This window comes from Polypterus senegalus, chromosome 8 (genome assembly GCF_016835505.1).
Source record: "Polypterus senegalus isolate Bchr_013 chromosome 8, ASM1683550v1, whole genome shotgun sequence".
Lineage (NCBI taxonomy): Eukaryota > Metazoa > Chordata > Cladistia > Polypteriformes > Polypteridae > Polypterus > Polypterus senegalus.
Genome location: NC_053161.1, coordinates 152,142,249 through 152,170,091, shown reverse-complemented (window position 1 = coordinate 152,170,091; position 27,843 = coordinate 152,142,249). Strand labels below are relative to the sequence as shown.

The 27,843-nt window shown below is 40.8% G+C and overlaps 1 protein-coding gene across 2 annotated transcripts in view; it reads left to right on the top strand.

Annotated features, from left to right (window-relative positions):
• The window catches only part of LOC120534400 (gastrula zinc finger protein XlCGF26.1-like), a 31,803-nt gene extending 24,343 nt beyond the window's left edge, over positions 1 to 7,460 (top strand). For both annotated transcript variants that reach the window (XM_039761951.1, XM_039761950.1), the window contains exon 3: positions 1,527 to 7,460. In XM_039761951.1, coding sequence (XP_039617885.1) covers positions 1,527 to 2,776 — 1,250 coding nt within the window. In that variant the 3' untranslated portion in view covers positions 2,777 to 7,460. The remainder of the gene's footprint in view (positions 1 to 1,526) is intronic.
• The last annotated feature ends 20,383 nt before the right edge of the window (positions 7,461 to 27,843 follow it).

Sequence of the window (27,843 nt, the reverse complement as noted above, 5' to 3'; positions counted from 1 at the left end):
GTTGACACCATGAAATTCTGAATCAACATATTTTTTCCCTTCAAAATGATACATTTTCTCAGTTTAAACTTTTGTTACGTGATTTATGTTCTATTCTGAATAAAATATTAGAAGTTGGCACCTCCACAACCATTGCATTCAGTTTTTATTCACGATTTGTATAGTGTCCCAACTTTTTTGGAATCCGGTTTGTATGTATATATATATATATATATAATATTATTGTAAGAGAGTGGATGCTTGGGGGCACTATTGTCCACCTTTTCCCCAACAGACACACTCTGGACACAGGTTAAACGCACTTTTAATATCTTTTCTTCTTCCAAAATAGTGCATCCAAAGTACCACAGCCACAATAAACACACCATAAACCACAATAATTCTCTCCTCCACACCCCCCAGCAAACCCTATCACGTTCCTCCTGAGTCTGGCTCACTTACTGGGTCTTTAACAGTCCTTTATATAATTCTTGAACAGGAAGTGCTTCTGTCCTTCCGCCAACGTGACTGGCTCGCACTTCCGGGTCAAATGGTGAATTGGCTTTTTCTTCAGCCCGGAAGTACTTCAGGGCTCCCGTCCTTGTGACTTAAGAGTACTTCCGGACTATGGATGAGGCGTGGCTTCTCAGGTCTTCTCACAGCTCCTCCTGGTGGCACCCACAGTAACCAACAGGGCTGAGAAACTGAACTCCAAGTACCAGGATTCCCTGTGGGAATCCGGGGCACGGCTATACTCCAAGAGAGCTTCCATTTAGCATTTTACAGGGCTATTCAAACTGAAGGAACTGCAAATTTTTCCACAAAGCTGAACATTTTCTACTCGTTGTTATAACTTTTTTTTTTTTTTTTTTACTAGTTCATGCCTCCTGATTAATTCACTACTTTGCTGATTCTGCCATAAGATTTTATTTGCTTAATTAAACATTAAGATAAAAACTAATGAACACTGAAGTAAATAAATCAATAACATCTCCTTCATAGTTATGTGAGAATCAGAAAAATGAGCATCGTTGTCATGCACTAACGTGTAGCTTTTCAATCTCCGACAATATGAGCCAATATGTTGTGAAGTATGTTCTGCAAAATGTGAAAATCCAGTAATAGAAATATTTATCACTGATTTTAAAGGTAGCATATGTGGATGTGTGTGTAATGTATAAGTTTTATACTTCAGATTTGTTTTGTGTATTTATAAAGAAGAAGAACAAGTTTCATGAAACTACCACTCATGCCAAAGTGCTTACCTGAGATGATTGCCGCGTCACATCATACTATGCACTTGTAGTATTAAACACTTAATTATGTGTGTATTTTTGTGTATTTTAGGGGCTATTGACCCAAAGATTCTACTTTTGTGATTTATAATTCATTTAGACTTAATGCTCTAAGGTCATCGATATGCGTCATGTAACCACATTTGTTGCTTTGATGATGTCTATTTTTTCAGTGCTCTTTGTCATTTACGTTTTTGTTATCTTTTTATTTACAACTTTTTTTAAATTAAATCATATTTTTTTTATTGGCAGATACACAGAAGAGGAGCAGCACCTCCCCTTCTTCATTTGCCAAGTTCTTTGTTCATCGCATTCACATACTGTGTGATGAAAAAGTGAAGCAACCAACATCTGGATCAGGGAGTTTGATACCAAGCACTTTGCAGATAAATGGCAAATCTAATTATAAAGATCATCTAGGAATTCATAAAAGACAAAAGGAATACTGCTGCACTAAATGTGGTGAACAATTCTCTACAAAGAGCAGCCTTCAGAGCCATGCCATCATTCACACTGAGGAGAGGCCTTATGGTTGTTCTGAATGTGGTAAACGCTTCACTAAGAAACGCTATCTTCACCACCATGGTAGAATTCACACTGGAGAGAAGCCTTATAGCTGTTCTGAATGTGGAAACCGATTCACTGATAGGAGCACTCTTGAGCAACACACAAGGATTCACACTGGCGAGAAGCCATATTGTTGCTCTGAATGTGGGAAGCGATTCTCAAATGGCAGCAGTTTTAAGCGACACAGAAGAATTCACACTGGTGTGAAGCCTCATTGCTGTTCTGAATGTGGGAAAAGATTCTCACTAAAAGCACATCTTCAGAGACATACAAAAATTCATACTGGAGAGAAGCCGTACTGCTGTTCTGAATGTGGCAAACAATTTACTGACAAACGGGGACTTCAGAGCCACACAAGAGTTCACACTGGAGAGAAGCCATATTGCTGTCCTGAGTGTGGCAAGAGGTTTTCACAAAAGAGCAGTCTTCAGATACACAAAAGAATTCATACTGGAGAGAAGCCATACTTCTGCTCTGAATGTGGCAAGCAGTTTTCACAACTGACTACCCTTCAGATACACAAGAGAACTCACACTGGAGAGAAACCATATTGCTGTCCTGATTGCGGCAAGCATTTTTCTGACAATAGCAGTTTTCAGAGACACAGAAGAATTCACACTGAACAGCGCACGAAACAAGCCCTTACGGAGAGCTTAACCAAGGATAAACCTTATGGCTGTCTTGAATGTGGCAAGAGATTCTCCATCAGGAGCAGTCTTCAGGCCCACACAAAAATTCACACTGGAGAAAAGCTATATTGTTGTTCTGAATGTGGCAAACAATTTACTGATAAGCGCTATCTTCCAAAACACACAAGAATTCACACTGGAGAGAAACCTTATGGCTGTTCTGAATGTGGCAAACGATTCTCTGACAATAGCAGTTTTCATAAACACAAAAGAATTCACACTAGAGAGAAGAGCCAGAAGGAGTAAGTTGGAGGTAAAGCGTGAATGGACAGTTGCCTTCTAAATAGTCAAGTCGTGGTACATATTTTCACACGGTGAGCTTTGCTGTGTGAGGTCTCTACCAAATCTCATTACGGAAAAATGACTTCAACACTATGAGAAGGATCCACAAAAGCCCTGATGGCCAGGATTAGTTGGCCATCTCCTCTACTGCACTAGGGTTAGCAATGGCAGTAACAATCAGGCAATGTTTTCAGGTCCAAAGAAGACCTCAATATGGTGTGTGCCTGGATGGACAAGACCTTGGATTACAATTACATACCTTAAGCAAGAGGGCAAAATACACTCCAGAAGTCCGTCATAAATAAGGAGGAGGCCACTTTAATGCAATAATTCATGAGTTTCCAACTAAATGATATTCAGAGAAACAACTCCGATGAAAATGAGAATATATTGCTATAACAAAATAAGAAATAACATGAGAAAAAGAAGAACATCTAAAAGCGGTGAGAATAGAAACAAGACCTGGGATAAGGAGAAGATGATGGACCTCGCATGGTGTAGCATTTGTGCCAACATGAAAGCATTAGTCAAGGAGGAAACAAGTATTTCATAGCTAAATAAGTATGAATAAACACACACGGTTTGATGGTTTGCCCTCAGACACAACATGTCCTCAAAAGTAATGGATTAAAAGGTAACATGTCTGAAGTCATACAAATTATGAAGGAGATTAATACATATTAATATATTAATACATATTGCAAAACAGAGGAGAGTGACTAGGCCGATTTAGGACTAGGATTAGGATTTAACCTTAATTTTAGGAAGTACAAGCTACAAGGAGTTGAATATGGAGGTGACCCGATTGAAGTGTTTAAAATTATGAAGAGAATTAGTCCAGTCGATCCTGGCTGTTGCAAGAACAAGAATATGTGGACTTACCTGGAGACTTGGGAGTAAATTTGGCACAGACACTAGAACGGTTCTTACAAGGAGAACAAAAGATACTTGGGGTGGAGCATGATGACCCCAAAATTTGAGTTATTTGTCAAAGAGTGATACATGAATAATAAAGGGCTGAGAAAAGAAGAGGTGAATGTAGATCAAGTTGAATGTGACCGTGAAGACATCGGTCCAAAACAAATGGCCCTAATACTCTGAAAGAGTTTTTCCCTGGAAGTCAACAAGGAGAGCACACACAAATATAAATATAAATAAATAAATCGCAGGACAATTAGCAAAGTTTACTCTAACTCAATCGAGAGGAAACAAAAAGAAGAGAACAAAACAAAATCAGAAAATGCACCAACTGTACTGGAAATTAAAGGCGAGCTCCTGGATCTCATTGAGACACGTAACATGTTTACCGAAATCCACAGAAGAGAAAAGATGCCAGGGGTATCATTACACAACACCCTTTGCATTTTTAGATCAAAAGTGAACAAGATAGATAGATATATATTGAGGTTTTAGTTCTGGCCTTATCTATCTAATGGATGTGCTAACAGGATCCAGTGCCACTCAGAAACACTCGTCACTTCTAAAGTGACAGCACAAAGGAACGTCAAACTACACCGTGCCCTGGGGAAACAAATGGAAGTGAAACTAAGATTCTGCACTGGGAGATGTCATTCATTACAGTGCTTCTAAAACAAGTACAACAACTGAAATCCCAGTACTGTACTGTATATTAATAGTTGAGGAAACAATGGCAAACAACAGCCTTGCAAGATGAAATGCAATAAAATTATAGAGAACGGCTCATTCTGAGCCAAGCCAAGTAATTGTCCTAGATGATAATGCAAAACATCTAATCAATAATTATACGACCAGACTAAAATGAAACTGACAGATTCTGGATAAACGTAACGTGAAATCACTCAAGACAAGAATAAAGAAGCAGAGTGAACATGCCAGAAAACACACAAATGAGAGCAAGCGACTGGACGGAGGTAACAAGTGAGCATAAAAAAAGCAAACTCAGAACAAACCTGAAGACACCAGGACCAGATGGCTTCCCCGAATTCTGGCTTAAGCAACTCTTTAAAAATGTGGAATTGTAATTGAGGCCTCAGAGGCTGTCCGCGAAAATTCACATTCAAATAGTAAAACACCAAAAAACAGCTCGGTGATATACGTCTCCTCTGTGTAAAAGCTTTTTGTACCGATAGGTGCTGACAGGATTTATATGCCCCTCGATCACAATAATGGGGTAAAAAAGGGAGCAAAGGAAATTTCTACAACGCAAATGAAGAACTGTTGCAAAAAACAACATGGAGTGCTGCAAAGCCGTCAGAAATGAAGATGTGGATTGAGCATTAAAAAAAAAATTATGACCACATATGGCTGTTATGATGCCAGGAACTGTATGAAATCCACCCCGCTGACAAGTCTTGGCTATTATGTTATTAAACGGCCTGAACACTAAACAGGCGGCATATTCCAGGGGAGCTTTTCCTGCCCTGCTGTTTTTCTCTCTTTCTTTACACCCATTAAGCAACCCTCTCCAACATCCTTTGCCATAGAATAATATCAGCACTCAAAGTCAGCCTCACCACCACGTAGTCACTTGGCTGTTGTGGATGGAGAAACTGAAGCTCTACCGAATGCTGTCTAAAAGAGCAATTGGAGATGGTGAAGTAATTCTCAAAGAACATTTGGTTAGATAAGCATACCAAAGCAAGCTTCATCAAATGTGTTACCAAGAAACCTGATCAAGTTTCAGAGATAATCGTCAATGTGGATATCTGTAGTGTAACAGTGTTGTTCCCCAGGACTCTCTAACCACACACAATCGAACCCAAGCTACACATCAACTCACAATGACCATATTGGGTTGAAGACCTAAAAATATTCAAACAAGTGTTGAAATCTTTACAGTAACAGAAGAAAGGCTCCACTGCCATTGTTGGTGAGGTTTTGTTTGGACAGAGGTGGTTGGCTGCTTGTGTTCAATCATCTGACTCTAATTATGCCTTTAATTAGATTGATGGTAGTTAGGGGGCCATTAGTTTTTCACACTGTGAACTTTGTTCATGAGATGACATCATACTTTTTAAATACATCTGTTCAATCACATTTTTTTAATCTAAGGTAAGATTTTGATTGAAGACATGAAATAATGCACACCTCATAGTTACAATAGCAGAGGGAATCAGGAAAGAGTGTAAATACAGTTTCATGGCACTGTATACAGCACTTACAAACAGTCTTCAATAATAACGTGTGTCTTTATCTGCAAGTTCCATCCATTATCAGGGAGTGGTGGCTCTGCCACTAAAGGATCTGGGCTGGTAACTTGAAGGTTGACGGTTTGACAGAAGGAAAGCTACTCCTTGAGCAAAGCCCTCAGCCTGCAGTTGTTGCAGGGGTGCTGTACAAATAGCGGGCCCCAAAACTCTCTGGAGAGTAACAAAAGATGACAAGTTCTTAATGCAAGAAATTGTATATGACGATTAAAAATCACTAAAGATAAAAAAATCGCTAAATTTGCTCTGAGCAGTAAGAGGTCGTCAGCTGGTTATTTGTGCACTTTGTTTCTTCATAGTCTTAGTGTGAAAGATGCACCCTGGTATCTGAACAGGGCTAAGTCTGCAGGTGGTCTGCGGCAACTGTTTTTACTCAGTTATTCTGACCCCTTTTTGAACATTTTATTGGGAATGCTCTCTTTTAGTTACAACTTTTTTTTTTTTTTTTGTCATTTATAGTCACTATGTATGTGTATCAGTCTCCTTTCGTTATTATTGGGTATGTGCCATTTTACTATATATTTTAAAGATTACATATTTGATTTCTTTGTAAAATATCCTTTTTGTAATTTTTGTTATTGAGGAAATATTTTTAAATAGAACTTTTTTTCTTCAAACTGATCAGTGTTGAGGTTAAACTTTGTTTAAATCATTTGGAAATATACTGTTACTTCTCATGCCCACCCATACGACTGCTTGTTTCTTTAGAAATGCAGATGTCTGTCTTCATTTCACCCTTTGTACACACTACACCAGCGTTTCTAACTGACTAAAGTGAACACTTCAGAAAACGCTGACCCCATTGCACTCTGGGATAATGTCTTAATGTGCTAATGCCCTTCCCTGATTGGCTCCTACTCACTATAACAACTGATATCCTGATTGGTCACCCCTCATGGAAGAAAAACGCATTCTGACGTAGCAGGCACAGAGTTGTTGCTTTCAGTGGTGCTTGCTGTATTGCTTACCTGTATGCATTTCATTTGAGGTTTTTGTTTTTTACAGTTTGAATGCTGCAAACACAAACAAAAGGCAAATGGGCGCTACAGATTAGCAATAAATCCTGTTGCTGATGGCGTTACTCTTATTGTGACAGATTCAGAGCCCCTTGAAAATCACTGCAAAGATTTATTGCCAGTTCAAAGCCAAAGCTGCCATCTCTTTGTCAGACTTGGCATTTTGGATATGAAACTTTCTGAGCCCAGAACACTTCTAGAGCTTTTAACATGGCTCTGTCAAGAAGTGTTACAATAAGGCAGGGTCCTGCCTATCGACATGCGTGATTTGTGATTCCAGTTATCTTTTAAGCTTCACAGGAGAATCCTACGTGTTACTGTGTGCTGGTGGGAATAGTTTGAACCATACTAGCTGCTTAGCCATTAGGGGACCTTGAGCTCCTATCTATCTATCTATCTATCTATCTATCTATCTATCTATCTATCTATCTATCTATCTATCTATCTATCTATCTATCATATAGTGCCTTTCACATCTATCTACAGTTAGGTCCAAAAATATTTGGACAGACTCAAATTTTTTCTAATTTTGGTTGTTCTGCACATTATCACAATGAATTTTAAATGGCCTGCGCCACCTCCACCTACTCAAAGCTTCATGATGCTCCGACAATGATGGATGGATTAAAAGGCAGAATTCTACGTGACCATCATCATCAAGTCCTTCCGTGAGAACCCTAAATCCAAAGAGGACTGTTTCATTTATGTTAGGTAGAATGCCCAGAGGGGACTGGGCGGTCTCGTGGTCTGGAATCCCTACAGATTTTATTTCTTTCTCCAGCCGTCTGGAGTTTTTTTGTTTTTTCTGTCCCCCCTGGCCATTGAACCTTACTCTTATTCGATGTTAATTAATGTTGATTTATTTTGTTTTCTTATTGTGTCTTTTATTTTTCTATTCTTTATTATGTAAAGCACTTTGAGCTACTGTTTGTATGAAAATGTGCTATATAAATAAATGTTGTTGTTGTAAATGAAACAACTCAGATGCAGTTGAAGTGCAGACTTTCAGCTTTAATTCAGTGGGTTGAACAAAACGATTGCATAAAAATGTGAGGCAACTAAAGCATTTGTTTAACACAATCCCTTCATTTCAGGGGCTTAAAAGTAATTGGACAATCGACTTAAAGGCTATTTCATGGGCAGGTGTGTTCAAGGCCGTCGTTATGTTATTATCAGTTAAGCAGATAAAAGGCCTGAAGTTGATTTGAGGTGTGGTGCTTGCATGTGGAAGATTTTGCTGTGAACAGACAACATGCGGTCAAAGGAGCTCTCCATGCAGGTGAATGAAGCCATCCTTAAGCTGCGAAAACAGAAAAAAACCCATCCAAGAAATTGCTACAATATTACGAGTGGCAAAATCTACAGTTTGGTACATCCTGAGAAAGAAAGCAAGCACTGGTGAACTCAGGAGACGCAAAAAGACCTGGACATCCACGGAAGACAACAGTGGTGGATGATCACAGAATCATTTCCATGGTGAAGAGAAACTCCTTCACAACAGCCAACCAAGTGAACAACACTCTCCAGAGGGTAGGCGTATCGATATCCAAGTCTACCATAAAGAGAAGACTGCATGAAAGTAAATACAGAGGGTGCAAGCCACTCATAAGCCTCAAGAATAGAAAGGCTAGATTGGACTTTGCTAAAGAACATCTAAAAAAGCCAGCACAGCTCTGGAAAAACATTCTTTGGACAGATGAAACCAAGATCAACCTCTACCAGAATGATGGCAAGAAAAAGTATTGGAGAAGTCGTGGAACAGCTCATTATCCAAAGCATACCACATCATCTGTTAAACACAGTGGAGGCAGTGTGATGGCTTGGGCGTGCATGGCTGCCGGTGGCACTGGGACACTCGTGTTTATTGATGATGTGACACAGGACAGAAGCAGCCGAATGAATTCTGAGGTGTTCAGAGACATACTGTCTGCTCAAATCCAGCTAAATGCAGTCAAATTGATTGGGCGGAGCAGAGGGTCAAAATGCCAGAAAATGAAGAAGCAGAAAAAACACAAAGCACAGTAATCTCAAGTAACACTCCACTCCCTAGCACATTCGTAATGAACTGCCATGAACTGTGGGAGGTCCTCCCTTAAATAAGGGTGGAGGGCCATTCTTGGTGGTGATTGGCAGGTGTCCCCGCCCCTTGGGGGAGTCACTCACAAAACAAGGGACATAACATGGGCCACGCGCCCTTTCCCAACACTTTCATTATAAACAAAAGAAATATTATTACAAATAAATGATACAAATTTTAACAAAACAGACAAGAAACACAGTTGTGAACAACAGCCAGATGGGGAAATGCTGGCTGAAACCTGACAGCGTGAGGGAGTACAGTCCATGAAAGATTACAGTTAAACATCTGTGGCCAGTAGGGGGCGGAGCAGAGCCATAGCATTACCCTTACAAGTCCAAGGTTCAAATAATATTTTTATGATATTCCATAACCAGCACAACACTTTTATTTCCTCCACTCCTCTCAGGTGAGCTTTGCCCACTAACTTTTTGAGTAAGATGGAGTGACCTTTTTAATTCAGACCCAGGAGTTCTTCTAGTGCCAGGGCATTGTACCCAAGAAGCACTTCCAAAGCCTGGTGGGACAGCCATGAAATGAAAAATGTGAGTCCTCTACCTGCAGCACCCCTTGTGGCGCCTAAGGAACACAGCAGGGCTATCCTCCCAAACTACAGTTCCTATGAAGTCCTGTGGGAGTCCAAACCAGAGGCACAGCAGTGAAGCCCTGTCCCCTAGCATACTGGAGGAATATTCACCTTTCCAACGCAGTCGCCCTACGGCTGTCCATTATCCCTGCTTCAAACCCGAGCAGCACCCATCCTGGCCAGGATACCCATCCACCCAAGGACAGTTAAGGCAAGACCTTCCATTGTATTCCATCTCATGTCCTAAACATACTGTACTGTTCATACTGACCGAGGACTGGAGTCCTGCTGAGGGTCTCAGCATTTTATTGTAAGTAGTAGGCAGGTTTTCTGGTATTGTGGATGGTTGCTTCTGTTTTCTAGAAATTTCTGTCCGTGTCTGCTTTGGATTGCCTTTTGTAAGCAAACTCTTTTGTCTTGTTTTTTAGTTTTTATTCCTCTCTGTCTTACCTTTTTGTACTTCCTTTTTGATTATTTCAACAAATAAAGGAGCTTGGTTTTCTTCTGTCCATTAACCCAGAGGTTTATGGTCATCCACACCTCTGACGGGCAGTTTTGAGCATTTATTACTTTAAAAGCTTGTGCTCCATTTTAGGCGCTAATGTCTGCCTCTTGGGTTTGGGGCTGGGCTGTTTGGGGTGAGGCCTACTTGTGATGCCCAGACTTGGAAGAGTTCCGACCTGATTTCTGTGTATTTTGAGGCCTGATAAACCTTTTTGTAATTTTGCTGCTGCCGAATCACAACACTATATATCATAATCCTGGCAAGGCTTAAGGACATAAGAAATTTGACAAAACAGAGGAGGCCGTTCAGTCCCTCAAGCTCATTTATTTAGCTAATAAATAAGCAGTCCCAATATCTCATCTAAATATGTCCGAGAGATTGTCAAGATTTCTGCTTCAACTACACATCTCGGTTGTGTGTTCCAGATTCCACAACCCTTTGTAATAAATAAGTACTTCCTGGTTTTAATCCTAAATGCCCTTCAATTTCCAAGTGTAGACAGGTTAGAAAAAGGAAAATGTTCAAGAGATTTGGGAAAAAAACAGCAAGTGCGTTATAAAAAACAGGTAGACTATATCAAAAATCTTAAATTACAGAGCAACTTCATTATCAAAATGTTAAGCAAAAATCAAAAGCCAGAAAGTTAAAAAACTTAAGGTGAATAAAAATTACAATCTCAGTCAAAGTTCTTAATATTCAAATAATAATAATAATATTCAAAGAACCTTAGCAACTTGTGTTTTGTCCGCAACCTTGGACAAGCAGAGCTTTATAACACTGCCACAATGATGTGGCAAACACTTCTGGTCATCCCATGATAGCAACCAGGGCAGCAGCCCTGAACATGATCTCCAGATGGCAACATCTACAGAGTATTAGATGGCAGCCTGAAAGAAAATAATAATAATAATAATAATAATAATAATAATAATAATAATAATAATAATAATAATAATAATATAAAAATGATCAGATATACCAAAACAAAAGTGAAAGTAGAAAAGAGGTCAATGCAAATGATTGGAAAATGTGTGTCAGTGACATTCAAGAGTTTGTGTTGGTCACATGTGAAAAAACAAAACAGATCAAACAGAAGACTATCTGTGCTTCCCAGGATGAGGATCCCTGCATAAAGCTGAAGCCTGGTGCCACCGCAGGTAGTGCAGCATCCACGTAGAAACGTAAGGGTTTCCAGCCAATGCACATGAGAAGACACAAACAGCCATCGAGAGGCTCTTGAGTTCACTATTTCCTGTTTTGGGGTTTTTGCTGCAGATGCCCATCAGATCCTGATGCCCCTTGGCACTCGTGCAAATGCCCTATATGGGTGATCTAAACCCAGCTGTGGCTACCTTCAAAAGTGCAAATGGTTGTGAACTCCACTTCACCGGCATGGGCTGCATGGCCTTGACTGGGAAAAGTTTACACGTGGAATCATCCCAGTAAAAATAAATTCAACAACAAGAGGCAGCTCTCATTTTATTATGGGCTCATCGCTCTATCAAACGTTTGCTAAACTAGAAGGCTGAGGTTGCACACTCTCACACACACACACATACACACAGTATGGAGAACACTGCAGGGCCAATCGGTCCAGTCCCTCGGCTAAAAGCAGCCTGACGGTACTTGGTATGAAGTCAGTTTCACCCACGACAAGAAGCAAAACGTTATATTGAGCATTGAGGTTGAGGTTGGGAGCATGTGCTGATTACAGCGCGTTGTTGCACCCACCACACGGCAAACCACCCAGATTGAGGTCCGAGTGCAGCTCTGAAATGGGTGACACCTCAGCAACACATGGAACAGTATGAGATTTATCTGTGCCAATCCTGCTACCAATCCCCAAGTTTTCCCTGTAATTTGGAGGAGCTGCTTGTAGGGCTGGATGCAGATGAACGTCACACCCAGGACGGAGCAATTGTAGGTTAAGGACCTTGCTCAGGGGCCCAATGGAGTGGAGTCACTTATGGCGTTTATGAGATTTGATTTCTGCTAATATATGCACTCTCTTTTTTGATTTGGTTTTATCTTTTTCATTCTGTAGTCTTTTCTATAGAAATTATATTCACGTTTAATTCGGGAAAAATAAATCATAAATATCATATCCTTCATCAGTAATCTCTTGCAGCTTCGGGTGTTATACAGCTCGAGAGCAGTAGATGGCAGCACGAGACCGCTAGTGAGCTGGTGAACATGGTTTGTGCGAAGAAGCCTACGATCGTCGCTTCTCATGTGTGTGCCGTTTCTTTCTTGTATTTCAGGTTAGTGATTTGGAAACTCTCCGAAAAAGTGTATGTGTGTGAGCCGAAAAACCGTTATATGGACGAAAAGGAAATCCATGAAAGTGTCTCGAAGGGAAGAGGCACGTGGTTCTCTTTAATCTGTTAGTTGATACAAATATGATATATTTTTTTGAATGGTGTAAAGTTATTTTAGTAATTTCTTGTATGTTAAATGTTTTATTTATTTTAATTAATATTATATAACATAAACATAAATATATTTATATCTGCAATGTGTGTATACTCTGCTCTGTAATTATTCGATTATTTATATGTTTTAATAACAAACATACGTTTTCAGTAGAATTCTTAAGAAAATGAATGTTTTCCCCAAAATATTCCCCACATTTGGGTACCCCAAAATAAAGCCTTATTATTCTAAAGATAAAATCATGACAGACCATTTTTCACTAGAACCTGACAGATAACTTCTTAAATGTGATAGAATTTGTGTTTGTGTCATATTTGAACATTCCTTTATTTAGAAACTGCTGCTAAGCTAGAAAAAAACAATAGGCTCTCAGAGCGTGAATTTCAGATTTTTGGTTTCTGATACAGTATGTTGTCTCGTGTACAAATAATGCTAGGTCAGCTTTTTCACCTCTGAGATGTTCCACGAGCATGTCAACTATACCTGTCTAAGGTCTCATGTTGGTAACTCAAAGAAAGAAATAGTTACAGCATTTGGCACCATGGGCACCCCTTCCACTTCCAAAACCTCTCCAAGCAGGGATGCCCAATATATTAATATAAATAATAAAATATTTATATACAATATCATTAATCTCTCACATACACACATATTTATCATATATGTGCACACACACATTTTAGTTTATTATGCGTGACCTAAACTTTCTGTTTTTTTCTAAACATGTGTGTGTTACCTATCGTTTTCATGAAGCTTGTGATAGTATGATAAGTCAGAACTACCCAAAGGAAAACTGAGGTGGTATGCACCAGACATGGCATCACGCCTCCGCTTATCTCCAGGATATCTCATGATTGATACGTCATACAATAATGTGCTTGGACTTGTTTTGATCAGGAGATTCCACTGTAAGTACTGATGTGTCACTTGTAGTTGTTTTGTAAAGTAAAATGCGAGAGCACACGAAAAATCAGAAGAGCGTTGTGACGCTGTTTTCAATTTTCAACTTATAGCTCGCATTTACTTGGTCAGGACTCCAAGACTAGGATGTTTCTAATGAGTTTGCATGCAGTTTGTGTGAGGAACTTTCAGATTTTGGTACGACTGCCGATCCTAATGTGATGTTGGAGACCTTCCGTGACAAGACCCTGAAGGTTGCTGAGGGTTGTGTTGGTGTTACCGGTGTTCCCAGATGGAGTTGTTTCATCTGACAGGGGCAGGGCACCCTGGATATCATCGAGAGGAGTCGCTGCGCACGGCTCAATGGCAACTCTGGTCTGTCCTGGGAACTGAGAAGGACGGCTGCGAGGGCTCTGAGGGCAGATAAAGAGGTGTTTGTTAGAGGAATCTGTGAGCAAGTGACACACCATATGTAGTCTAGCGGCCCAAGTCCTGCTTAACAGAGGAGTCGAAGCATTACCCACATCTGAATCTGATCCATGGAGGGTCGCAGTCAGGGCAGCTGATGGAACGGTCCTTACGGATGACACTGCAGTTGTGACCCGCTGGGCTGGCTACTTTGAGCAGTTGTTCAAAGTTGATCCTCTGGCTACGACGCTGGATATCTCTGGGTCCACGGTTCTTGAGGCTGAACCAGCTGAGGTGGGTTGGGGTTGTGGTGGTTGATGTAAGGCTGCAGGGATCTGTGGTATCTGGGGTGAAAATCTCCAGGCTGGTGGTAAGGCTGTCCTCCTGGCATTGCAAGCATTCTTTGCTTCCATTTGGGAGACTAGCATCATCCCAACTGACTAAAAAACGGGACTTGTCAACACTATATGGAAAGGGAAGGATGATCGCCTGGATTGCAGCAACTACAGGGGGATAACACTGCTCTCAGTGCCGGGTAAGGTCCTTACTAGGGTCGTCCTCAATAGGATCCGTGATCACTTGCTCACCTACCAGTGACCGGAACAGTCTGGTTTTACGCCTAAGAAGTCTACCATCGACTGCATCCTGGCATTGAGGGTTCTCATGGAGCAAAAACGAGAATATCAGCAGAGTTTCTTTGCAGCCTTTGTCGATTTTCGCCAAGCGTTTTACTCAGTTGATCGAGCTGCCCTGTGGAACATCCTGAGGGTTCGCGGGATCCCCTCGAGGCTGCTGGATATCATGGCTGGCCTGTACACTGGTACTGTGAGTGCTGTGCAGAGGGGAGGCAGGACCTCTGCGTTTTTCCCAGTTGATTCTGGGGTTCGTCAGGGGTGTGTTTTTGCTCCTACTCTGTTCAATGCTTCTATGGACTCGGTGTTGCGCAAGGTCATGGGGTCCAGCGGCTGTGGGGCATCCGTTGGTGAAGAAAGATTCACGGATCTCGACTTTGCTGACGATGCTGTGATCTTTGTGGAGTCAATGGAGGTTCTGATTGGGGCACTCGAGTGACTGAGTGAGGAGTCTGAGTGTCTGGGCTTGTGAGCCATCGGCAGTGTGTCTGTTTGTGGAGAGAGTGTCGACCTTGTTGAGGGGTTTACTTAACTTGGCAGAGACATTCATGTCTCTGGTGACTCTTCCTATGAAGTCAGTAGACGGATTGGGAGAGCATGGGGGGTCATGAGGTCACTGGAAAGGGGTGTGTGGCGCTCCCGATATCTATGCAAAAGGACGAAGGTCCAAGTCTTTAGAGTCCTGGTGCTTCCTGTCTTGCTATATGGTTGCGAGACATAGACACAATTCAGTGACCTGAGATGAAGACTGGACTCCTTTGGTACTATGTCTCTCTGGAAAATCCTTGGGTACCAGCAGCAGCATACTGATAAAAAACAATATTAAATTAAAGAGTGATAACAATGCAGGTATAACAGACAATAACTTTGTATAATGTTAACGTTTACTCCCCCGGGTGGAACTGAAGAGTCGCATAGTGTGGGGGAGGAACGATCTCCTCAGTCTGTCAGTGGAACAGGATGGTGACAGTAGTCTGTCGCTGAAGCTGCTCCTCTGCCTAGAGATGACACTGTTCAGTGGATGCAGTGGATTCTCCATGACTGACAGGAGCCTGCTCAGCGCCCGTCTCTCTGCCACGGATTTCAGACTGTCCAGCTCCGTACCTACAATACAGCCTGCCTTCCTCACCAGTTTGTCCAGGCGTGAGGCGTCCCTCTTCTTTATGCTGCCTCCCCAGCACACCACGCGTAGAAGAGGGCGCTCGCCATAACCATCTGATAGAACATCTGAAGCATCTTATTGTAGATGTTGAAAGACGCCAGCCTTCTAAGGAAGTATAGTCGGCTCTGACCTTTCTTACACAGAGCATCAGTATTGGCAGTCCAGTCCAATTTATCATCCAGCTGCACTCCCAGGTATTTATAGGTCTGCACCCTCTGCACACAGTCACCTCTCATAATCATGGGGTCCAGGAGGGGCTTGGGCCTCCTAAAATCCACCAGCTCCTTGGTTTTGCTGGTGTTCAGGTGTAAGTGGTTTGAGTCGCACCATTTAACAAAGCCCTTGATTAGGTTCCTATACTCCTCCTCCTCTTGCCCACTCCTGATGCAGCCCACAATAGCAGTGTCATCAGCAAACTTTTGCACATGGCAGGACTCCGAGTTGTATTGGAAGTCCGATGTACATAGGCTGAACAGGACTGGAGAAAGTACAGTCCCCTGTGGCGCTCCTGTATTGCTGACCACAATGTCAGACCTGCAGTTCCCGAGACGCACATGCTGAGGTCTGTCTGTAAGATAGTTTGGACACACCTCCTCATTCAATGTGTTTTCTTTATTTTCATGACCATTTACAGCACTCCATCACTCTCCTTCTTGGTCAAATAGCCCTTACACAGCCTGGAGGTGTGTTTGGGGGTCATTGTCCTGTTGAAAAATAAATGATCGTCCAACTAACCTGACTTCTGCACAACACAACTGCTGGTCCCAACCCCATTGATAAAGCAAGAGATTCCACTAAATAACCCTGATAAGGCACACATGTGACGTGAAAACCATTTCAGGTTGAAGTTCATCGAGAGAATGCCAAGAGTGTGCAAAGCAGTAATCAGAGCAAAGGGTGGCTATTTTGAAGAAACTAGAATATAAAACATGTTTTCAGTTATTTCACCTTTTTTTGTTAAGTACATAACTCCACATGTGTTCATTCATAGTTTTGATGCCTTCAGTGAGAATCTACCAATGTAAATGGTCATGAAAATAAGGAAAACACATTGAAGGAGAAGGTTTGTCCAAACTTTTGGCCTGTACTGTATGTATCTACTCCCATCTCAGTCAGCTTGTCCCTCAGGAGCAGAGGTTGGATGGTGTTGAAGGCGCTAGAGAAGCCCAGAAACATAATTCTTACAACACCACTTATCATCTTATCACCACTAATCATAAAACACAAAATGTGTAAATCTGTGCATACTAAAGAAAATGGCAAATATGATTATCTGCAATGTCCTTACATGTGAACTGTGTGCAGTAGGTGGAGTGACCAGTGACAAGACCACCTCTGACCATCAACTGAAGACCACGTAACAGGCAACTGATGAAGCTACACACAGGAAAAACTTAGGGACCAGATGGAGTCAGTCCTCGAGTTCTCCAGGCCTGTGCTGACCAGCTTTGTGGTGTCCTCTGTCACCTGTTAAGTCTGCCTCTAAAGCTTCAGAAAGTGCCACTGCCATGGAAAACATTCAGCATTGTTTTGTGTTCTAAATAAGACAGATGCCTCCTCACCTAATGACTACAGACAAGCGGCACTTACGTCTCACATTATGAAGATCTTTGAGAGACTGGTCCTGGACTATATGAGTCCTCTTGTGGTAGACCACCTGGACCCACTGCAGTTTGCATATTGGATATTGGAATGGAGGATGCAGTTATCTATCTGCTCCACAAGGTTTAATCTCACCTGGACAAAGCTGGCAGCACTGTGTGGATTATGGTTTTTGACTTGTCCAGTGCCTTAAATACCATCCAGACATCCCTCTTAAGGGGGAAACTCTGAGATATGCAGGTGGACAAGCCTATGGTGTCCAGGATAATAGACTATCTGTGAGGGAGATTACTGTTTATGAGACTCAAGGACTGTGTCTCTGATACAATGTGTGCAACACTGGAGCACCACAAGCAACAGTCCTGTCTCCTTTTCTCTTCACTCTGTATACCTCAGACTATAAATAAAACAGGTCATGTAACTTGCAGAAATTTTGAGATGATTGTTCACTTATGGGGTGAATTGATAAAGAAGATGAGAAAGAGGAGAGGAGTCCTGTGGAAAAGTTTGTTCTTGGTGCAAAGGGAATTGTCTGCAACTTAACATACAACCAGAAAACTGGTTATTGACTTTCACCCCACCAAACCACTATTATGTCCTATTACTATTCAAGGAGTGGATGTAGAGGTGGTCCACTCCTACAAGTACTTAGGGTTCACAACAATGACATGTTGGACTGGTCTCAGAAAACAGAGGAACTATATAAGAAAGGGCAGAGGAGACTGTTCTTCTTTAGGACAACTCCTTTAATGTGGGAAGTGACATCCCTCACATCTTCTGAGTGGTGGCCAATGGGATTTTCTACGCTGTTGTGTGCTGGGCTGGTAACCTCACTTCAAGAGAGACCCAACGACTCAACAAGCTGATTAAAAGGGCAGGCTCAGTTATAGGACACACTCGAGACCCCCTGGAGATCATAGTGAAGGAGAGGATTAAAACAAAACTGAGTTCCATTATGAACAATGCTGCACATCCTCTCTGTGACACACCAACACTGAGAACTTTCAGGCAATGAATTATTCAGTAGAAAGGTGTCAAGAAACACAATGGGGGCTCCTTTATACTTTGTAAGGCATAATGCCTCACAGGGACTGGGACGGTCATGGGTTAATCTCTTGGCACAAAGACTCATGTTTAAGGTCCCCGTGAGACGCTCTGTGGCCAATCTCTTTCATCTTGCGGTTTCCTTTAAATGTCTTCTGTGATCTTAAAGTGAACATTACATCTTGACGCCCATGTGTTTCTCTCCAGGATTTTTTTTTTATAATATATAGAGAGATTTAAAGAGGTTCTGTAAAAAGCCATATTTCCTTCTGGGGATAAATCTATCTATCATATAGTGCCTTTCTCATCTATCTATCTATCTATCTATCTATCATATAGTGCCTTTCACATCTGTCTATCTATCTATCTATCTATCATATAGTGCATTTCACATCTGTCTATCTATCTATCTATTATATAGTGCATTTCATCTATCTATCTATCTATCTATCTATCTATCTATCTATCATATAGTGCCTTTCTCATCTATCTATCTATCTATCTATCTATCTATCTATCTATCATATAGTGCATTTCACATCTGTTTATCTATCTATCTATCTATCTATCTATCTATCTATCTATTATATAGTGCCTATCTATCTATCTATCTATCTATCTATCTAATGTGATTACCATAACAGATGAACTGGGTCCCCTATGGATCCTATTCCCTTTCCCAGTCATGGAGATAATATAATGGATGGACTGGGGGAAGCTGCAACAATTCTTTAATTTCCAAATACAGGTTAAGCCAGGGTGGCTTAAACAAAAGTGAACCCACCCATTCAAGAATATGACTAATTGGCCAATCAATGGAAACATCATCAGAGGACAGGAATGAGGTGAGTGCTGTGCTGTGCTTGGCGGCAGTGGGATTGATTGAATGAGAAAGCAGCTGTAGTTTCACTTGTTCAAGCCACTGAGGTGAACAGCTGCTGCAGAAACTATTTGAGCAGCTGAGCCTTACCAGGCATCTTGATGAATAAGCAACCACTTGTGCACTTGTTATTTGTAAAGAAATGTTTCTGTTTGAAAGGTACATACATGATGTTGTTTTGGAGAATCTAGGTGAGTAAGACTGGCAAGTCTGTTGGACCAAATGGCCTGCTCTTGACACAAATGTTCTAAAACACATTGTCCTTCTATTTACTGACAATGTCAGAATTTGTAACTCTACCATGATAAGGATTTTTCCCCATACCACTCACTATTCGCTTGTGTCCTGTATGGCCTGGATAGGCACTGGAATCCCAAAACTATAAATTGAATTAAGCAGGTTTGAGAACGGTACCGATAAAGTGGAAACTGTTACAATTGGAGTTTTGATGTAAATGATTTGCTCTTTTTAGATCACCTTTTAAACTCCCCTTTCTTACTTACTCAAAGAATAAGGGTGCATTTATGATTTCCAGTAGATGCATCAAAGAGAAGCAACATCCTCCCATCTGCATTTGGTCAAATCAAGCACAAGCTGAGCAGAGCTTATATTATGAATACAAGAATCCATCATCAACCTGTATCTGATAGATTAATACTGGTCTTTTTGCAGAATATTCAGCTTTCTTAAGAGGAATTAAGAAGATTCAACACCAACAACACTCAACCATGGGTATGCAGTACAAATGCACTGAATTTAAAAATCTCGAGAGCAGAGAAAAAAAAAACTTTAAATGGCAAACCAAATTGTAAAGACTATCAGGAGAGTGATAAGGAACAAGGCCTGCAGTGTTGTTCTGAATGTGGCAAACAGTTCTCTTTCAAAAACCCTTTTCAGAAGCACAGTAGAACTCACAGCTGGCACAAGCCATCCTGCTGCTCTGAATGTGGTAAAGGATTCTTGTGCAACAACATTCTTCAGAGCCATGCAAGTGTTTCATACAAAATAACATAATGAACTTAAGGTGGGAAACAAAAATATTACATGGGGCAAAAGACTAGTGAATGTTAGGTAAAGTGATAGTGGAGTGCTGCAAGCAGGTCTGAAACACAAGTATGGCATGGAGTAACTATAAAGAAAGCCTTTGACAGTGTGCTATGCTCTAGGATCCTCAGATGTCCTGAACTTTATAAAAATCTACCCTACTCTTATGCATTTTATCTCAACCATCCTGCCACACTAGCAAACAACTCACCACCACTCTATACCACAACCAAGCCCAGAATGAAATACCAAGTATAAAAAAGAGGATTACGCTAGGGAGTCTCAATATCACCAGCCTTGTTCTATGTAGCATTATATCCATTAATCACCTTCTCAATATCCTTTGTCACACGAATTCATATTGAAGACAGATTAATGGTAATCTCCCAGCAGAACACTAGAGGGCGCTGTTGACTAACACCTTATCTCTTCTTCACTTTGCGTACCGGAAGGCTGGCAGCTTTACCACCCTTGATGTCACTTCTGTTGTCCACCTGCCTGGACCCTCCTTTTCCTGCCATCAAGACACGTATGCTGATTACAATGTCCGGCTGCTTCATCATCCTACAATGTTCACGAAATCCTGCCAACTACACCACTGTAAGAAATAAAACAGACAACACTGAAGCACCCATAGGCAAACCCAATACAGTATACAGTACTTTAAACAAAATGTGAGTTACAAATGCACTGAAAAGAAAATATTGTTGCAGATGCTAGTCTCCAAGTAGACTGACTCGAGATGGCAGTGCTTTGACTGATAAGGACTTCCGACAAGAAAAGGGGATTCCAGGCAGGCGGACACTAGAGGCGACGTCAAGGGTGGTAAAGCCGTCAGTCTTCTAGTCTGCAGAGGGAGGAACAAATAAGGTTTAAGTCAACAGTGTTCTCTTGTGTTCCAGTGGGAGATTTCCATTATCAGAGTCTTTAAGCTGCTCCCAATGCACACGAGTGTGACACCTTATTCATGAATTCAATATCAGCACTCAAAGTCAGCCAAAACCCCAAGTCGTCACTCATTTCTGATTTGAAGATGACCAGAAGCTATCCAACCCCAGCAACTGGAACCTAGTAAAAGAATGTTCAAATGGCATCCAAAGGATATTCAGACTTTGTTAAATGTGCTAAATCAACCTTCATCGACGGAAAAAATAATTACTGAAAATATCTATTAAAATTAAGAATAAGTCATCAGGGAGCTATACCCATAAAAAAATAAAAAACGAAAAACAATCTAAATATTTAATTTGAACTTTTGACAAATTGAATTTTGGAATATCAGTCAAATGTGGCTAAAAAACAAAGTACCAGGAAATGCAATCCGAAATGTGCCAAATGTAGGACAAACAATGGAAATAGTGCTGGAATATCCAGGCTCATCTCCATATCCTACCAATTATTATAACTCCACATCAAAGGAAGCATTATGAGGAACAATTCATAAGCCCTGCATTGAGGGATTGCATGAGGACCATGAAACACTGCGCAAAGCCCCCTCAGTAGAATTAAAGCAATAAAAGAGAAAAAAATATAAGAATGTCCCAATTAACACAAAGGGTTCTGATCCAACATGGCAAATCACAAACAAACGTAAACAGTCAAAATGACCCTAATCTATTCTGACGGTGGCAAGCAGCTCCACAACAGCAGCAGCAGCTGATGATACCTTGGAGTTTTTAGAAGCCATTTTGTATACGGTTTTAAAGCTAAAGTAAACTGCAAATGGCAGATGCTGTGACGTTATCAGACCTAGCATTGTGTGGTCCCCTATGTTATCATCTCATTTCACAAAGGGAGGCAAAGCAAACTTTCACATTAAAAATCAGAATAAAAGAAAGAGAACCTATGATAATAAAACCTGCAATTCAAAATATTCCAAAAACATTCAACCCCGGTACTTAGCAAGAAGTGAAACCAGAACAGGTGCACAATCAGACCATCAGAAGAAGGAAATAATGAACAAAGTCAACAAAATAAATGTAATACAAGGGAAGAAGACACAAGCAGATTTGGGGAATTAAAGAAAATCTTCTAGATGTTCTTGGAAGACCAACATATTATACTTCTGGAAACCTCATGTCTAGACTGATCAAAGATATAAAATTATAAAGCTGAGGGTGCAGAATGAGAAGACACACAGAGACACTGAACTAGCTGCAAGAAGGCACCACCGAGTTCAGCACTAGAAGTATTGAAGATGTAAGAAAACCAAAGGTAGAAACGTGCAGGCCAGTTTAATGTAATGCTGGCAAAAACATTAAGAACTGTTTTTAATTATGTTGGAATGAAAGTCCCCTTCATCAACGTACCCTTTATTTGGAGCGCTGTTTGATTTCTGTCATAGAAACAAGCAGAGACAGACATTGTTGAAATGTCAGTTGTATCATTACCATTAATTTTGACTTGTACTGCAGTAAGAACATCAACTGCATTGCATGATTGGTGAACTTAAAATAACACATTGATACCAATATTACATAAGGTCATTTCTAATATGCAGTATGCATATGTTTCTACATTTTTTAATTAGTATGGGAGGATTGTACTTCCTGTACACTTTTTAAACTGTGAACCTGAGCTTGAGCAGCAATCCTTACCCAGCTGGGAGGCCATTATAATGTAATGACCAGGAATGGCAACTTATTCATGTTGGTTCCTTCCCCTGAACACTGGAATGCAGCCGCCCCAGGCTGGGATCTCTGTACAAATACCCACAGGGTATGCTGGGTGGTGTAGTCCCAGGGGACAACCCTGATGGGTTCTGGGGGGAGCTGCGGGAATCAGAAGTCCCTGAATTGTGGAACTTCAGATATACCCGGAAGGGCTTCTGAACCACAACCGTGTGTCACTGGAAGTACTCCTGGATGTGGGATAAAAGAAGCAGCTCCATTTCAATCTGAGAGCCAGAGTTGGGAGGAGGAGGATGAAGCTTGGAGGAAGGAATTGAGGAGGTTGAGAGAGAACGAGATACAGAAGGACAGAGCTGACTCAGTATTGGTGTGCTTGCTATTTGCTGTATTGTGGCTGTGGCATGGGAAATGCTTGCCTGGAAAGAGTTTCCCACAATAAAAATCCTCTTAGTTGTAAGTAAACATTTATTTATATAGCTAACCTATCACAGACAAAAGTCACAAAGCATTGAACAATAAAACAGAAGAAAATTAAATTAAAAAGAAAATACAGAGCAATGGCAATACAAAAAAACACCCACAGATGACAGCGCTACCCAAATGCCAGTCCGAACAAATACGTCCCAAGTTGACACCTGAAATATTCATCAGATTCTGTTAAATTTCAAAGTCAGTGAAAGAGTACACCATAACCTTGAACTATGCAGGCTCCAGAGACTGCCAGGAAACAACATGGCAATGCATATAAGACCTGCTTGAAAATGCGTGTGAACGAACACGTGACACAACTGACTTGGACACTTAACAGGTTTGTGTCTACTGCTCAGGCAAATGTTAGCTTTAAACACAAGAGAAACAACAGGAAAGTGCCCCACTGATGTGGCAGGCCTGGCAATGAGGACCTGAGCCAGGAATTAAAGGTTGACTGCACCAGTCAGCGGGCATCTCCTCTTATTGCAAGTTTCGGACAGGATAAGCGGAGGAAGTGATGTGTGGTGAGGTTCATGGCTGGTGAGGCACTGACTCCTTCAGAGTGAGATTTACAAATATATGAACCCAAAAGAGTAAATTATTCACTATTCAATTGGTAGCCAGTATACACACTGACTACTGGTTATGTTTCATATCTCATCAGCATTCTTTACACACACATATGGTAAGGTACCTATTTGGCTAAGAAAGAACGTTACATTTATAGCGGCTAGAGAAAGACAACGGAGAGAGTACATTTGCTCCGCACCCTCCATGTGTTCTAAATTTGTAATTCCACAATTCATACTCTTTCAATACAAATGAAGAATTGAATGGTGTACAAAAAAAACATATTTCAATTTTGACCTTAATTGAAATATTTAGTTGTTTTTAAAAGCTTTTAATTCTGATGTTTTAATCAATTTTATTACAGACTGTTCAACAAAAGGATAACAAGAAAAACAAAAGAATATTTTATTTAAGGCCAAAATTTAGTTTTTAAATATTGGATTGTGTTTTTTTTTTCGTTAGACTGATCCCATTTTTCATAAAATTAAAAACCGATTATGGTCTTACTTCTATTTGTAAATGAAGTCCATGCGCCTATCCTTCTCCACGAACATCTCTGTCACTTTTTTGTAAAACTTCTCCTTATTTTCCTATAGTTTTAAAAGTCTTGATCTTCCATTTTGGCAGTCAGTCGGAACAAAAAATAAAAATAAACAGACCGCTGCAGCGCACTTGACTTTCTAACATCGCTAACTTATTGGCGCCTCTGTGTAGAAGAACAGCCTCAATGAGCACCTGTTGGGCTCACATGTGTCCTCTTCAGTGCAGCACAGTATTGTCTGCCTCACTTTTTGCCTTTTCACTGTGGTTTTATGTCCAATCAGCAAGACTAAATATGTCACACACATTCATTAAAGATGTTGCCAGACTGTGGAAAGTCAGGGTGTATAATAAACATGTCTGCAAACATTAGATTGGCGACATACAGAGAGACAGCAAAAGGCTCGTGCCAATCATACTCATCAACCCAGTGTGTGAGGGATAGTGCAGTCCAAGGTGAGGCTCGGCTCTGTCACACCTCACGTTTCTCCCCTGTATTTGAACAAAAAATGCACCAATTCAGCGATTTTGACTATAAAGATTATCAAAATTATTGGAATCATACAGAAAACAAATTTATAGCACAGACCCGTGGACACATTTATTTCATGTTATCATTATTAGTTTTTTTACTTTTCATGATGACAGGTGAGACTCTGCCCCCTGTGTCCCCCGACCGCATGTCCCTGAGCGGAGGAGATGCCAGGTTTTAGGGGGAAGCACTGGGGCCCATGTTTTAAAATGAAAAGGACTGTCTCTGGATTTTTAACCTCATTTTATTGATTACTTCTTTGGACTTTTTTAACCTTAACAGATTTCACCAGCTTTTTGGATTATTTATTTATTGCTTAGAATAATAAAAATTTTCTTACACTGCACTTTAATTTGGACACTGCTTGGATTTGATTGATTTTAATAAAAGCATTTGACACTTTTTGCTCCTACCCCCTTACTAAGTGTGTGTCGTCATTTGCCCAGCTCATTTTAGTTCATGACTATAGGTGGTTTGGGTTCAAGAGGCTCCCAGACACAATCGGGAGCACTGAGCCGATCTGGACCGTCAGAGAGAGAGAGAGAGAGACAGACTGTGGGAGGAAACGTGAGCAGCAAGAAGAAGCCCACACAGACACAAAGAGAGCAGGGAGGGCCCTTCTTTGTCTTCATCACTTATCAACATCATTAAATTAGAAAGGCAGTAGACTGTGATGTCATTTTTTGAAGCAGCAGAATGTCACCCTCCTGACTGGTGAATTGAAACTTAATTTGCATGAGTGGGCGGAGTCAGGTAGTTTGGTTTCTCTCCAGAGTCATTTTCCCAAATGGTAGAGGTCGGTCAAAGGAAAGGGAACAACCACAGAACTACCTTTAAATGGATTTCTTTAAATAAATATGATGAATTGTACATTCTAATAAGTTTAGTTTTGCAATTTCTACATTGACTTCAGAACCTTCTGTAGATACTGAGAAATAAGAGGTTACTCAATTAGACTCAGCGTCCAATTAAAAACAGCAATTGGTTTGAATACAAATCTGTAGGCAGGACTGAATTTTAGGATGACTGGGCTAAATGTGCAAAATCAGTGGTACTAGATAATCAATTCTATCAACTTCCATAATATTTAATATCTAATATCACTAGATGTGAATGCTCATTTGTCTTGTTGTGTTATATTAGGAAAATAAAGTAACTGTTCAGTGGTGGGGGGTGTTGCATCATTTGACTTTTGATAATCTTAAATAAGAAGCAACCATGGACAAACATTTTTTGTCTACATTGTGAATATTGTAAAGCCCCAGAAGCTGCAGTCAAATTTCACTGATTTTTAGCTAACCCTGTTCTGTAGAGAGCCCCCATCTCATATTTGGAGCCGCTGCCCACCAAAGGGTCTGTGCACATCACTAGTTCTGAGACCCCCTCTTCAAATTCAAATTCTTTCTGTAGGTGATTCAGCACAGTCAGGTATCTCTCCACTTCAGACACTCTCAAGTGCACCACAGTAGTAAGAAGGGACCAGAAAGAAATGGGAAAACATCAAAACTGAACTGAACACATCTCAGTGTCATCTTTAATTTCCTTGCCTGGAAAACAAAGAAGCTAAATCACCAGTTTACAGAAAGGCCATCAGTACTAGACAAGGCATGGCAAAGAAAGGATCACAGTACGCTGGAAGGAGACCATCAAGTAAGACTATGGACAGTAAATGCTTACCTTCACCTAGTGGGGAAAGGGCCTGTGGTGCCACTTGATATGTCCCATCAATGCCAGATATGTTTATTCTGTGTTTATGCTAAAAGAAATGAAAATACATAACGGCTTACAGAGGATGTTTCCTCTTTAATTAATTTCCATATAAGTTCACTTTCTATTTAATGGGGTTGTGACTTAGAAATTCACTCAATGGCTTGGGTTGCCTGTGGAAGTCCTAAGGTTCTGGTTGTGGCTGTCACAACCAAGTGAAGGTCTGTGGAGGTCAAGTCAAATCCTTGCATGAAATGTTAAGCCTCCAAATGGTGCATTCCCACTCTAGTCAAAGGGACTGCGTCTAATGAGTTGGGTTGCCTATGGAAGTCTTCGGAACCTGTGAGTGGCCTTCACTGCCAAGGAGGTTGGCAAAATCCCAGGGTGGCCTGGTTAGCCTAATTTCAATTTGTTCTCTAGATAGGTTTCCCTCATTTGCATGCTATGTGCTTTGTTCATAGTAATGCTTCAGGTTAATTATCTTGTAGGAGGAGACAACAAAATCTCTATTTGCTTTTCTTGGGATTTTGTCTTTTTTTTGTCTAAACAACAGTATGGCTTCTTTCCAGTATGAAATCTTCTATGCTACTGAAAAGTACTCTTGGCAGTAAAGTGTTTGCCACATTCAGAACAGCACTATGGATTCTCACCAGTGTGAGCTCTAGCATGGCTCTGAAGATTACATCTGCCAGCAACTTGTTTTCCACATTTTGAACAGCAATATGGCTTCTCTCCAGTGTGAATTTTAGTATGTCTCAGAAGATTGTGTCTGTTAATAAATTGTCTACCACATTCAGAAGAGCAGTATGGCTTTTCTCCAGTGTGAATTCTGCTGCTGTTCTGTAAATCTTTTTTAAAAGGGAATCGTTTGCCACATTCAGGGCAGCAGTATGGCTTCTCACCAGAGTGAACTCTAGCATGGCTCTTAAGATTAGATCTGCCAGCAAATTGGTTTCCACATTTTGAACAGGAATATGGCTTTTCCCCAGTGTGAGTTCTGGTGTGGGTCTGAAGACTGTCTATGTGAATGAAGCATTTGCCACATTCCAAACAGTGGTATGGCTTCTCTCCAGTGTGACCTTTACTGTTGCTCTGAAGGTTGTG